Raw genomic sequence first — 14,814 nt, 5'->3', positions numbered from 1 at the left:
AAGTCAGAAAGAGGAAAACAAATACTGTATGCTAACACATATATATGGAATCTTAAGAAAAAAAAAAAAGGGTCATGAAGAACCTAGGGGCAAGACGGGAATAAAGACACAGACCTACTAGAGAATGGACTTGAAGACACAGGGAGGGGGAAGGGTAAGCTGGGATGAAGTGAGAGAGTGGCATGGACTTACATATACTACCAAATGTAAAACAGATAGCTAGTGGGAAGCAGCCACATAGCACAGGGAGATTAGCTTGGTGCTCTGTGACCACCTAGAGGGATGGGATAGGGAGAGTGGGAGGGAGACGCAAGAAGGAGGAGATATGGGGATATATGTATATGTATAACTGATGCACTTCGTTATAAAGCAGAAATTAACACACGATTGTAAAGCAATGATACTCCAATAAAAACGTTTTAAAAAAAAAAGAAAGAAAGAAAACTCCATTCGCCTATGTTCTTGAAAAGATAAAACTGACAAACCTTTAGCTAGATTCACGAAGAAAATAAGAGAGAAGGCTCAAATAAATAAAACCAGAAATGAAAGAGAAGTTCATTTCTCTTACAACAGATACCACAGAAATACAAAGAATCATGAGACTACTATGAACAGCTATACGCCAACAAATTGGACAGTCTAGAAGAAATAGATAAATTCTTAGAAGCATACACCCTTCCAAGACTGAATCACGAAGAAATAAAAAATTTGAGTAGACCAATCACTAGTAAAGAGATTGAAACAGTAATCAAAAACATCTCCCCAAACAAAAGTTCAGGACCACGAGGCTTCACTGATGAAGCATTCAAAGATGTCATACCTAAACTTCTCAAACTCTTCCAAAAAACTGAAGAGGCTAGAACACTTCCTAATTCATTTGACGAGGGCAACATTACCCTGATACCAAAACCAGACAAAATAAGAAAACTACAGGCCAATATCTCTGATGAACATAGATGCAAGAATCCTCAACAAACCAAAACAACAACACATTAAAAGGATCAAGTGGGATTTATTCCAGGGATGCAAGGAAGGGTCAACATCTGGAATCAATGTGATACACCATATCAACAAACTGAAGGATAAAAATCATATGATCATCTTAATAGATGAAAGGAAAATATCTGACAAGATTCAACATCCATTTGTGTTAAAAAAAAAAAACTCAATAAAATGGATATAGAAGGAACGTACCTCAACATAACAAAGACCATCTATGACAAACCCACAGCTAATATACTCAGTGGTCAAGACCTGAAAGCTAGCCCTCTAAAATCAGGAACAAGACAAGGATGCCCACTCACCACTCTTACACTCTTAGTCAGCGTAGTATTGGAAGTCCTAGCCAGAGCAGATAGGCAAGAAAAAGAAATAAAATGCATCCAAATTGGAAAGGAAGAAGTAAAATTATCACTATTTGCAGATGACATTGTTTTTCTATTGATTTTACACATAGAAAATCCTAAAGACACTACTAAAGGAACTGTTAGAAATAATAAACGAATACAGTGAAGTTGCAAAATAAATATACAAAAATCTATTGTGTTTTGATACACTAATAAACTAGCAGAAAGAGAAATTAAGAAAATCTCATTTACAATTGCAACAAAAAGAATAAAATATCCAGGAATAAATTTAACCAAGGAGGTGAAAACTGTTACTGAAAACCATAAGACATTGTTTCAAGAAATTGAAGAAGACACAAAGAAATAGAAAATGATTCTGTGCTCATGGATTGGAGGTATTAACATTGTTAAAATGTCCATATACCTAAAGTAATCTACAGATTCAATATAATCCTTGTCAAAATCCCAGTGACATTTTTTACAGAAACAGAATAAAAAATTCTAAAATTTGTATGGAACCACAAAAGATCCTGAAAAGCAATCCTGAGGAAAAAAGAACAAAGCTGGGGTTATCATATTCCCTGATTTTAAATTATACTACAAAGCTATAGTGATCAAAACTGCAGAGTATTGGCATAAAAACAGACACACAGATCAATGGAACAGAACGAAGAGCCCTCCACACATACAGACAACTAATTAAGACAAAGGAGCCAAGAACATACAATGGATAAAGGAAAGTTTCATCAATAAATGTGGTGGGAAAACTGGACAGCCACATGCAAAAGAATGAAACTAGACTGCCATTTTACATAGTACAGAAAAATTAACTTAAAATGGATTAAAGATTTGAATATAAGACCTGAAACCATAAAACTCCTAGAAGAAAACATAGGTGGTACACTCTTTGACATCAGCCTTAGCAATATCTTTTTGAATATGTCTCCTCAGGCAAGGGCAACAAAAGCAAAAATAAACAAGTGGGACCACATCACACTAAAAAGCTTCTGCACAGCAAAGGAAACCATCAATAAATCAAAAAGGCAACCTACTGAATAGAAGAAGATATTTGTAAGTCATATATCCTACAAAAGGTTAATATCCAAAATATTAAAAACTCATACAACTGGGGCTTCCCTGGTGGCGCAGTGGTTGAGAGTCTGCCTGCCGATGCAGGGGACACGGGTTCATGCCCCGGTCCACGAAGATCCCACATGCTGTGGAGTGGCTGACCCCGTGAGCCATGGCCGCTGAGCCTGCGCGTCCGGAGCCTGTGCTCCGCAACGGGAGAGGCCACAACAGTGAGAGGCATACCGCAAAAAAACAACAACAAAAACCTCATACAACTCAACAACCAAAAACCCCCAAACAATCTAATTGAAAAAATGGGCAGAGGAGATGATAGATATTTTTTCCAAGGAAGACATACAGATGACCAACAGACACATGAAAAGATGTTCAACATCACTAATTATTAGGGAATTGCAAATCAAAACCACAATGAGATATCACCTCACACTTGTTAGAACAACTATTATCAAAAACAAGAAATAACAAAGAGTTGGAGAGTATGAGGAGAAAAGGGAACCCTTGTAGACTGTTGGTGAGAATGTAAACTGGTGCAGTAACTATGGAAAACGGTAGGGAGATCCTTAGAAGATTAAGACTAGAAATACCATATGATCCAGCTATTCCGCTTCTGAGTATCTAGCCAAAGAATATGAAAACACTAATTTGAAAAGATATATGCACTGCAGTAATATTTACAATAGCCAAGGTATGGAAATAACCTAGTGCCCATCAATGGATAAATGGATAAAGAAGATGTGATATATATATATGTGTATATATATATATGTGATATAAAGAAGATGTGATATTATATGTGATATAAAGAAGATGTGATATATATATATATGTGATATATACATATATATATATATATACACACACACACACACACACACACACACACACACATAATGGAATACTACTCAGCCATTAAAAGATGAACTCTTCCCATTTGTGACAACATGGATGGACCTTGAGGCTATTATGGTAAGTGAAATAAGTCAAATGGAGAAAGACAAATACTGTATGATTTCACTCATATGTGGAATATAAGAAATAAATGAACATAAACATATATCCCATATCTCCTCCCTCTCGTGTCTCCCTCCCACCCTCCCTATTCCACCCTCTAGGTGGGCACAAGGCATGGAGCTGATCTCCCTGTGCTGTGTGGCTGTTTCCCACTAGCTATCTATTTTACATTTGGTAGTGTATATATGTCCATGACACTCTCTCACTTCGTCCCAGCTTCTGATTCACTTTGTTATACAGCAGAAACTAACACACCATTGTAAAACAATTATACTCCAATAAAGATGTTAAAAACTAAAAAGATACATGTACCCCTATATTGATAGCAGCACTGTTCACAATAGCAAAAACATGGAAACAACCTAAATGTCCACCAATAGATGAATGGATAAAGATGTGGTACATATATACAATGGAATACTACTCAATCATAAAAAAGAACAAAATAAGGCCATTTGTAGCAACATGGATGCAACATGAGATTATCATACTAAGTGAAGTAAGTCAGAAAGAGAAAGACAAATATCATATGATATCACTTATATGTGGAACCTAAAATAAGGCACAAATGCACCTATCTACAAAACAGAAGCAGACTCCTAGACATAGAGAACAGACTTGTGGTTGCCAAGGCTGGGGGAGAGGGGAGGGAGAGGGATGGACTGGGAGTTTGGGGGTGGTAGATGCAAACTATTACATTTAGAATGGATAAACACTAAGGTCCTACTGTATAGCACAGGGAACTATATTCCATTACCTGTGATAAACCATAATGGAAAAGAATATAAAAAAGAATGTGTATGTATGTATAACTGAGTCTCTTTGCTGCACAGTAGAGATTGACAGCATTGTAAATCAACTATACCTCAATAAAAAAAATTTAAGAAAAAAAGAAAGAAATGAACAAACAAAACAAAAATGAACACATAGTTACAGAGAACAGATTGGTGGTTACCAGGGCGGAAAGGGGGCACAAAATGGGGAAAAGGGATCAATTGTATGGTGATGGAGGGAAACAAGACTTCTGGTGGTGAGCACGCTGTAGAGTATACAGAAGTTGAATTATAATGTATACATGAAACTTATGTTATAAACCAATGTTACCTCAAATAATAGAAAAAAAGGTCCATTCACCTATGAAATGACTATCAGGTTTTCCCCAAGGTTGTCCTGTGATCTACACAGAGACCACAGGGTGTCTCTCTGTCTACTGGATAATCTGAACACACACAGTTCCTATATCTCATTTACCTCCAACCTTAAGGTCTCAACTTTCAGCTGTAATTCACAACAACAATGTCACCTGACATTGCAGCTATCGATGGGATAGTAAACACAAATTATGTTTGATTATTGCCTAACAGAATGGAAAAGAGGAGGGCTTCTTGGAGAAGGGGACAACTTCCACCTCTCTACTTAAACACTGTTTTGAATTTATTAGCAAATTTCTAGTTTATGGTACAAAGTATCAAGCCATAAGTCAGATTTCTATGAAACACTGCAACAGGCTACAGAAACACCATATAGTAGCTACCAACATCCCATTTGGTTCTCTCTCATTGAAAAGAAACTCTAATAATTAAACTTTGAGCAATGTAGAAATGAGTAAATATGATTATTCTTAATCAGAAAAAGATGATTCCCAAAAACAAACTCATATCTTGGTTTCTTTTAACATGAAAAGCTCTCAGAATATATATACTTTGCCAAAAATCTAAACTATAACCAAAATAGAAATGTTTTCTAGTAAGAAGCAAGAGAAGTTCAAAAGAATACAGAAAATGGTTTAAACATTTTTTACCAACAGGCAATCAGATATGATGGATGAGTTCATTACAAAGATTCTCACTTGGATGTCTTCTAATTTTAAACTCAAGTAAATAATGTTTTTTAGTTCTCCCTTTGGATTATACAAATCACAAGCCCAAAGCCATGAGAGAATTCTCTACCAGTCTTAGGGTGAGGTGTTAGGCATGCTTCGAAACGTAATGAAGAAGTAAGAAGTCATACCTTGAAATCATATGTGGCATCTGGGTTTTCGTCACAGGCAATAACTTCCGGAGCCATCCAGTAGGGCGTCCCGATGAAGGTATTCCTCCTGCCCACTGTTCGATCGAGCTGGGCACTGACTCCAAAGTCCACTAGTTAAGGGAAGACAAACGAATAAAGTCTATCATCTAAGGTCTTACACAGTGATAAAATGAATGTGTATTTTTTTTTACTGTGGTAAAATATACATAACATAAAATTTACTATTTTAACAACTTTCTAGTGGACCGTTTTCTGGTATTAAGTACATTCAAATTGTTGGGCAACTATAACCACCATCCAACTCCAGAACTTTTTCATCTTCCTCAACTGAAACTCTGTAGCCATTAAACGTTAACTTCTCTTTCTCCTCCCCTCCCCACCCCGCCGGGCCCCTGGCCCCCCGAAAGCACCATTCTACTTTATGTCTCTATGGATCTGACTACTACAGATACATCATATAAGTGGAATCATACAGTATTAGTCTTTTGGAGACTAGATTATTTCACCTAACATAATATCCTCAAGGTTAATTCATGTTGCAGCACGCATCAGAATCTCCTTCTGAATTTTTTTTTTTTTTTTTTTTGCGGTACACGGGCCTCTCACTGCTGTGGCCTCTCCCGTTGCGGACGCGCAGGCCCAGCGGCCATGGCTCACGGGCCCAGCCGCTCCGCGGCATGCGGGATCCTCCCGGACCGGGGCACGAACCCGTGTCTCCTGCACCGGCAGGCAGACTCCCAACCACTGCACCACCAGGGAAGCCCCTCCTTCTGAATTTTTGAAGACCAAATAATAGTCTGTTGTATGTAGGTGCCACATTTTGTTTATCCATTCATCTGTTGGACACTCAGGTTGCTTCTTCCTTTTCACTATTGTGAATGTATATATTTTTTAAAAAGTTTTTATTTTATATTGGAGTATAGTTGATTTACAGTGTTGTGTTAGTTTCAGGTGTACAGCAAAGTGATTCAGTTATACATATATCTATCCTTTTTCAGATTCTTTTCCCATATAGATTATTACAGAGTATTGAATAGAGTTCCTTGTGCTATACAGTAGGTCCTTGCTGATTATCTATTTTATATGTAGTAGTGTGTATATGTTAATCCCAACCTCTTAATTTATCTGTTCCCCCAACCCTTCCCCTTTGATAACCATAAATTTTTTTCTATGTCTGTGAGTCTGTTTCTGTTTTGTAAATAAGTTCATTTGTATCATGTTTTTAGATCCCACATATAAGTGATATCATACGATATTTGTCCTTCTCTGTCTGACTTACTTCAGTTAGTATGATAATCTCTAGTGAATGTATACTTTTAATCTTCATGTATAAATGGATAAAGCGTACCAATGAGAAAAGCACGGGGGTTATATCTGGTTACATCAGTGCTACATGGGGGGCCAAAAAGAGGTGTTAAATAAAAGTCAAGCTTGGGCCATAAAGGATAGTATTTAGAGGATGCAAAGAAAGTAGTTAACAGCTAAGTTTCTGGAGTCAGACTGCCTAAATTTGCATCTCCTTTCTGACACTTACTAGTGATACAACCTAGGGCTACTAGATCAACCTCTTTGAGCTTCATTTTCCAAATCCATGAAATGAGGATGATGAGATTCACATGGTGTCGCTCTGATGTTTAAGTGAAATCATCTACCTAAAAGCATTTTGTACAGGACCTGGCATATAATATTCTCTCAACAAGTAACTGTTAATTAGTGATGAGTGAATATTCTGAGGATAGCTTATGTAGTCAGGACATATATAACTGCTTTCCCTACCTAATGTATGCTTTTGTTTTAAAAGGGAATATTCATGAGATGAAAGTTTGGCCCCAAATTCTAACTAAGAAAAAAATGGAAATTGTATATTTTAACAAAAAGGCAAGAGCACGTGTTTGGGATATAACCATAGGAGACATTTAAATCTCTTTGAAAATGAACAATCACATGGACAGTGATTCTTTGGTAGGAAACAAATTGTATATCCTACAGAGTATTTGTCAATCTATGCTCTTACTCATATACATCAAGTAGTCAAATGCGTGTGGGGATTCTGTACCTTATCTGGATAATCCCAGACTTATTGTGGGAAGGGCTCTAATAGATCAGAGAAAAGGGTTCCCTCACTGATAACTCTGCAGATGAAAGTGGGATAATTAGTATGCACGTGAAGTAGAATATTGAGCATCCACTTTGTACAGGTGCCCTAGATAATAATGAAATCGATGTAAATATAACTTAAAACATATGGGAATATAGCAGGAATTCATTTTTCTAAATAATGAATGTCTAACTGTGGATATTTTTAATTAAAAAAATTTCATCATTGTTATAGCAGCAACAATAGAAACAAACTGTAAGATAGGGGAAACCATTCCAAGGTCAGTCACTTCTAATCTAAAGGGTCTTTGCTTAAAAAACAAACTCAATTGTTTCTACACATCGATTAAGCACATGGATCTGCTTACCATATTGTATACCAATTCACTCCTCAAAGACCTTTTAGAAAATGTTTTTCTTTTTCTTTTTTTTTTTTTTTTTGCGGTATGCGGGACTCACACTGTCGCGGCCTCTCCCGCCGCGGAGCACAGGCTCCGGAAGCGCAGGCTCAGCAGCCATGGCTCACGGGCCCAGCGGCTCCGCGGCATGTGGGATCCTCCCGGACCGGGGCACGAACCCGCGTCCCCTGCATCGGCAGGTGGACCCTCAACCACTGCGCCACCAGGGAAGCCCTAGAAAATGTTGTTTTTTTTTAAATAGTCAAAGAAACATTTTCCTTTCTATTCTAGGTACAATGACCTCCAAATCCACAGCGACAAATTTACATTATTAAAAAAAAAAAAAAAACAGCTGAAACAATCCTATCATTTTCTGCAATTCCTAGGCTCACTGGATTCTGTTCTTACCTAGTTTAACTTCTGCATTTTCAGTCAGCAAGACATTTTGCCCTTTAATATCTCGATGAATCACTTTATGCTGGTGCAGGTGACTCAGCCCCTGGAATGAAGGAGAGTTGAGAAGGGTTGACAGGAATATAAATCCAGATGTAAAAAATCATTTTGGATGTTAATGATCCGAAAAATTTAAACTCACCCAGAGATACTTTCATTATTTTATTTATATCTTTCATGTGGTCATAATTCTAAATGGAACACAATGTTTGTTTGTTCTAAACTTCAGGCAATGATCAATATAAACTGAAATATACAGGTGGTCATTGCAACGCCTGGTACGGTGTTAAATGAAACGCTTGCATATCAGCTTTTATCTCGGGTAACAAGGAACCACACAGGCCATGACACAGTTTCAACATGCACAGGTTTCAGCTAACAGTACTGTGAATAGTGAGGACCACCTGTATTTGCCAGTTGGTAACAGCAATATCTACAGAGTCTGTACAGAAATCTGATTTAACTGAAGCCTCCACTCTTTTTGTGCAGTTTTTGAATTTAAAAGTTATTATACAATTTGAATTAAGCACAATAAAATATTACTCAGACCAGCCAAGAAATTTCCCATTGGCTTTAGCCAATGTCTCACATTAAAAAAGGAAAACAGCAACTTCTATTTCCTTTGTTAATGTTCGTCACTGTCATTTTTAGTGCTTTATATTTGTGACTCTGTGCTCATTATATGAAATAATTATTCAGTGACATCTCAACCTGATTGTGTTCCATTTCTCCATGAATTTCTCTGATTTGGCGTTTTTTTTGTGTGTGTGTGGTGTGGGTTCAAAAACCTACAGACTTGTTCTAAGGTGGTCTCATGTTTCTCAGATAAACTGTAATCTAAAAGAATCTAAAAATGGAGTACTGAAGTAAATCATGTTATGCTAACACTTGTTAATTCAAGGTATTGGATACCCAAGTGTTGTTGTTTTTTCTTTATGATTTTCTGTAGTTTTAATTTTTTCTCCACAATAACAAAACCATGGTATGAAAGATGAAGTTGAAACAAAGAGAAAAAAAAGAACTAGATATCTGAATCCCCTTTTGTTGAGAAAATTCAGTATGAGAATATGAATGCCCCAAAAGATCCATGTTTGCGTTTAGGAATATCAGGAAACATAAACCACGAGACGGGACAGTTTGAGGCACTAGTTTGGGTCTTATAAAATTACCTTTTTATCTAGTCGATTTGGCTTGAGGTAGGCATCAAATAGATTAAAATGTATAGTTTTCACAGCATATTACCACTCCATGAATCCTTAAAAGAGGGACCGAAGATCCATTTCCTTCTTTTACCATCAAAGTGGTTGGAAGCAGATACCACAGCACGTAAGTGAGCCAAAGGTTGTATTTTTTTTTTTTTTCGCGGTATGCGGGCCTCTCACTGCTGTGGCCTCTCCCACTGCGGAGCACAGGCTTCGGATGCGCAGGCCCAGCCACTCTGCGGCATGTGGGATCCTCCCGGACTGGGGCATGAACCCGTGTCCCCTGCATCAGCAGGCGGACTCCCAACCACTGCGCCACCAGGGAAGCCCCAAAGGTTGTATTTAATGAGATCATAAAATGCATGGAGGGTCTTCTCTGAAACATCTTGCGGCTAGGGACCTTTGGGTGATCAAATGTCCCTTCCAATGAGTCACTATATCTCAAATACCAGTATTATCATTTGGGAGAACATATTGGAAGAAGGAAGAAAACATGTTTTCACACATTTTAAAACCAGCTATTGAGAGATACTCATGGGGTGAAACATCCTTGCTGCTTTTTGAACCCTGGAGATCACATGACTGATCCCAGTAGGGTTACCCAGGAGTGCAGAAAGCCAGAGTGGGCAGAACCAGCCCTGGAGACTCAGTAGATTCTTGGCACCCATGGGGTGGTCTGGATAACTAAATAATCTGTCATGCTTTCCTGAATGAGTAAAATTCTACATCAGAAATCCAAATTAACTTCACACAATGGCACGTCAATACTTGGAGATACATGTCAGACTTGAAGGAGTTCAGCAAGCATACCTCATTGTTTTTCCCTCAAATTTTGTTCTGTGCTCTGAGAAATCTTTTTGCCTTCTCCAAACCATGGAGGTATTATCCTATATTTTCTCTTAAGAGCTTTATTTTTTTTATATCTTTTGTACTTATAACCATAATCCACCTGGAATTAATTTTTAAATATGATATAAAGCAGGTATAAACTTCATGTTTTTATATGGATATTCAACTGATCAAGCACTATCTACTGATTAAAAGACCCTTTCCCTCGTGTTGCAGCACTGCTTTTGTCATAAATCAGGTGTCCGTATGAGTGGGTCTGTTCATGGACTCTCCATTCTGTTTCATTGGCCATTGTCTATTCTTGTGACAATACCACTCTGTTTAAATTACTTAGCAGCTTTATAATAAGTCCTGGTAACTGGCAGCATAAATACTTCAGCTTTGTTCCTCAAAATTGCCTTGGCTATTCTTGGCCTTTTGTATTTCCATACAATGTTTTAAAAATCAGCTTGTCAAGATCGACAAATGTACCTAGAAGGATTTTGATAGGCAGTTTAATGATAGCAAGGATCAGATTAGGGAGAAATAACATCATTATAATATTGAGCGTTCTAATTCATGACATAGTATATACACCTCTATTTATTAATGTCTTCTTTAATTTGTCTGTAATATTTTGTAGTTTCCAGTGTAGAAATCACTCACATGTTTCTGTACATTTATTTTTAAGTATTTGAATTTTTATGCTAATACAAGTGTTATCATTTTAAAATTTCATTTTCTATTTGGTTTTTTTTCCTAATGTGGGTTGAATTAAAGGGATACACATAGTTTTTTAATGCCTTCCTCCCTCCCTCCTTTCCTTTCTTCCCCAGCACATAATCTGTCTCTCAAAGGCATATCTTGGACACATCATGCAAACCGTTTTACCTTTTGTTCCCTTATACTAAGAAGGCAGAGTAAATAAATAAGTAAATAAATAGCTTCCAAGCAGACCTAGTAAGAATGCTCAGTGGACATATAATAGCCTCCTTATTAGTAGCAAGAGATAATTAAACTAATCTGAACAAACTAAAATATGACCAATTACCTCCTTCTCCCTGAAGTGAACTCAGCAAATACATGACACTATTGTCTAGATTGTCTGATTGTGGGATTTGTGGGCAAAACTGGGCAAATGGGCACATTCTTGTCCACTGTCTTGACTGGTTTGAGATATTGTCTCAGAGAATTTTTTTAAGGTAAAATCAATTAAACTAGGTTATATGTACTAAAATGGCTAAAGTCACACAAGCCTTAAATTAGTTATAAACTTTCACAAATGGAAAACTCAAATGAGTGATCAAAATATCCCTAAACAATCCATTTCCTAAGTGGGACACTATCTCTGTGATCCAAAATCAGATTTCCAATTGGAAACCCCATAGGAAATGAATCCCAGGTTAAGAGAAATCACCCAATTAACCCTCCAAATGAGAGTGCACACGCCTATGCAGAATGGCTCTCACTTCCATTACAGCAGACCACAACACACTACCGCTGCCACCATCACTGTCAGAATAAAGCTCTAAGGAGGTTTCCAACACGTTTACAAATTAGTGGAAGGTCAGTGCAAAGTTCAACACCTCCCAAGGTCTCCCGTGTTGTCACTTACTCGTAAGATCTCCCTGCAGATGTACGCAATCCACTCTTCCTTCAACGTGTTACCTTTCGTGTTCTTGATCAGGTCAGTGACAGAGCCAGCACCACAAAACTCCATCACCAACTGGCAAAGGAAGCAAACATGCCATTATTATCATTACACTTCACGGCTTCCAATGAGTTAAGAAAGCATAAGGTGTCCCACCTGGCTGCTTTGGAATGCCCTTCCTGCAAAGAAAAAGTGACCATAAAACGATATATAAAACATAAATTTTTATCTTAATTTTTTCCCAAAATGAAAGAAAGGAAAGATTATTTTTAATGTTCCAACCTGAAAATTATAGCTGGAAAACTAGGAAAATCTTCATATTCTAAGTATTTGTTTTAAATGAGGGCAGTTAGGTGGCACAGATGTAGTTGAGAATATCCCTGTGTTTTTATCCAATGGTCAAACTCAACTTTCCTATAAAAGTAGCATCATTCCCCTGCCTGAAAGAGCTGTGGTTGTCTAGGCAATCCCAAGTCAGAACAATTCAAGTGCACACTGTTTATGTTATTGGCTTGTAAGTGGCACTGTAAGCTGTCAGAGTGAGGACTATCTGCTTTTAATTAACTTCAGCAAATGTTCCCAGGAGGCTGGACATATCAAATAAATTCAATAAACAATAAGCCCTAATTTAGCACTTTTCATCCCCAAAGCTCCAAGTTCTCTATAAATATAAACTCATTACAGTACTCAGCAACTTTATAAAATAGGCAGAAAATGAACATCTCCCTTAGTTAATGGAGGAGTAGAGACTAGAAGAGGAAAAGCTATCCATTTGCTTTTACATTCATTTTCTAGGTTTAGAGAAACACATCCATTTCCATACATTTCTCCCTCTTCTTCAAAAAGTCTGCCACAAAAGTCATCTTTTTGTGACAATAATTTAGATGACTAGCAATCAATCTCTGATTTGACACTAGAAACAGAACTTAAATGGGCCCATAATGAAATCACATTCGTGGTTTTGGCTTTGTCCAAATGTACGTTCCTAACCTCAGCACCATGTCACCAGGTCCTAAAAGATACCCCACCAGGCTGTAAGATCTTTGGGCAGAAATAATGTTCCCTTTTTTTTCTGCATGTCTGGTTGAAACAATAAAAACTCACGAAATGAGTTTCCTCAATGAGTTTCTAATGTCTGTTCTGATTTGTCTTCTTATGATTTTTTTTTTTTTTTTTTTTTTTTTTGCGGTACGCGGGCCTCTCACTGTTGTGTCCTCTCCCGTTATGGAGCACAGGCTCCAGACGCGTAGGCTCAGCCGCCATGGCTCACGGGCCCAGCCGCTCCGCGGCACGTGGGATTTTCCCGGACTGGGGCACGAACCCGCGTCCCCTGCATCGGCAGGCGGACTCTCAACCACTGCGCCACCAGGGAAGCCCCTCTTCTCATGATTTTACAAAGGGTAATGAAACCCTCCAATCTTCTCCAGAGTACCGGTGGAGACTGATCAGGAGCTTTTGTAAGGAAATTTGAAAATTCCACAATAGACCTCGTTCCAACCCAGTAAGAGTTGTAAAATTACCATATATGAGAGCCAGGAAGCTATCAAAGACCACAATATCATGTTAGAAAGGACTGAGGAATCAACTTTAAGAGGTCTCACTGGCCAAAGATGGGATAATTTGAGCATCGGTAAGAATAAGAACTGCAATATCTTGAAACACATTAAATATGCTGAACTAAATGCATTAATAAAGACACCCCTTAAAAAGAATATAATTGGGGGGTTTCCCTGGTGGCGCAGTGGTTGAGAGTCCCACGGGTTCGTGCCCCCATCCGGGAGGATCCCACATGCCGCGGAGCGGCTGGGCCCATGTGCCATGGCCGCTGAGCCTGCGCGTCCGGAGCCTGTGCTCCGCAACGGGAGAGGCCACAGCAGTGAGAGGCCCGCGTACCGCAAAAAAAAAAAAAAAAAAAAAAAAAAAAAGAATATAATTGGCACTGTTTGAAGAAAATGAGGAACCAACTTCTTATATTGAGACTGGTAGATAAAGGGAAAGAATGAAGAATTTACACTTCCTTTCTTATACAAGTTTTACCACAGTGATTAAATAATAAAAGAGGTAAAACTTCTCTTCACGAGAAAAAAATATTCCATCTAATAAGTGAAGAAGACATAATAGAATTAGAATATCATTATTTCACAACCTCTAATAAACTAGTGGATTTAGGCACTGATGACCAGTGACTGCTAACATTAAAAAAAAAAAAAAGAAAGAACCAGTTATGATTTGCTTCTTGATTAGAATAACACAACATCACCTCAGGAGTAGTCTTGCCAAAAACAAAAAAACTAAACAAAACAAAAACCCAAAACTAAATCTGATCAAGCCTCTACTTCCAGTTACCAATTTACAGGAAATTCAGAGGACTGAGGAACATGTTACATCATGGGGATATAATCAACAAAACCTAGAATAAAAAACTCCACAGGGTAAATGGCCCATTTGCTTCAACAAATACATATCAAGAAGGATAAAGAGAGATGGAGGGGAAATCTGTAGATTTTAAAACATTTAAAAAGATATACCAACAAATTGCAATGGATGCAACTTATCTGGTAGTGATTTTTTTTTTAAATGCTGCTCAAATTTTTGAGACAGTCTACAGTCTAGATATTTGCTGACATTAAGGAAATGTGGTTGACATTTTTTAAGTGTGATAATAGTACTGTGGATATCTGAAAAAATGGTCCTATATTTTAGAG

The 14,814-nt window shown here is 37.7% G+C and overlaps 1 protein-coding gene across 1 annotated transcript in view; it reads right to left on the bottom strand.

Annotated features, from left to right (window-relative positions):
- The window catches only part of TNIK (TRAF2 and NCK interacting kinase), a 410,793-nt gene that overhangs the window by 124,755 nt on the left and 271,224 nt on the right, over positions 1-14,814 (bottom strand). The window contains exons 5-7 of the mRNA XM_060011144.1: positions 12,074-12,184; positions 8,384-8,474; positions 5,460-5,590 (exon numbers count right to left, since the gene is read on the bottom strand). Coding sequence (XP_059867127.1) covers positions 5,460-5,590; positions 8,384-8,474; positions 12,074-12,184 — 333 coding nt within the window. The remainder of the gene's footprint in view (positions 1-5,459; positions 5,591-8,383; positions 8,475-12,073; positions 12,185-14,814) is intronic.

This window comes from Delphinus delphis, chromosome 4, assembly GCF_949987515.2.
Source record: "Delphinus delphis chromosome 4, mDelDel1.2, whole genome shotgun sequence".
Taxonomy (NCBI): domain Eukaryota; kingdom Metazoa; phylum Chordata; class Mammalia; order Artiodactyla; family Delphinidae; genus Delphinus; species Delphinus delphis.
Note: the sequence above shows the minus strand (reverse complement) of the source record. Positions and strands in the feature narration are given on the sequence as shown.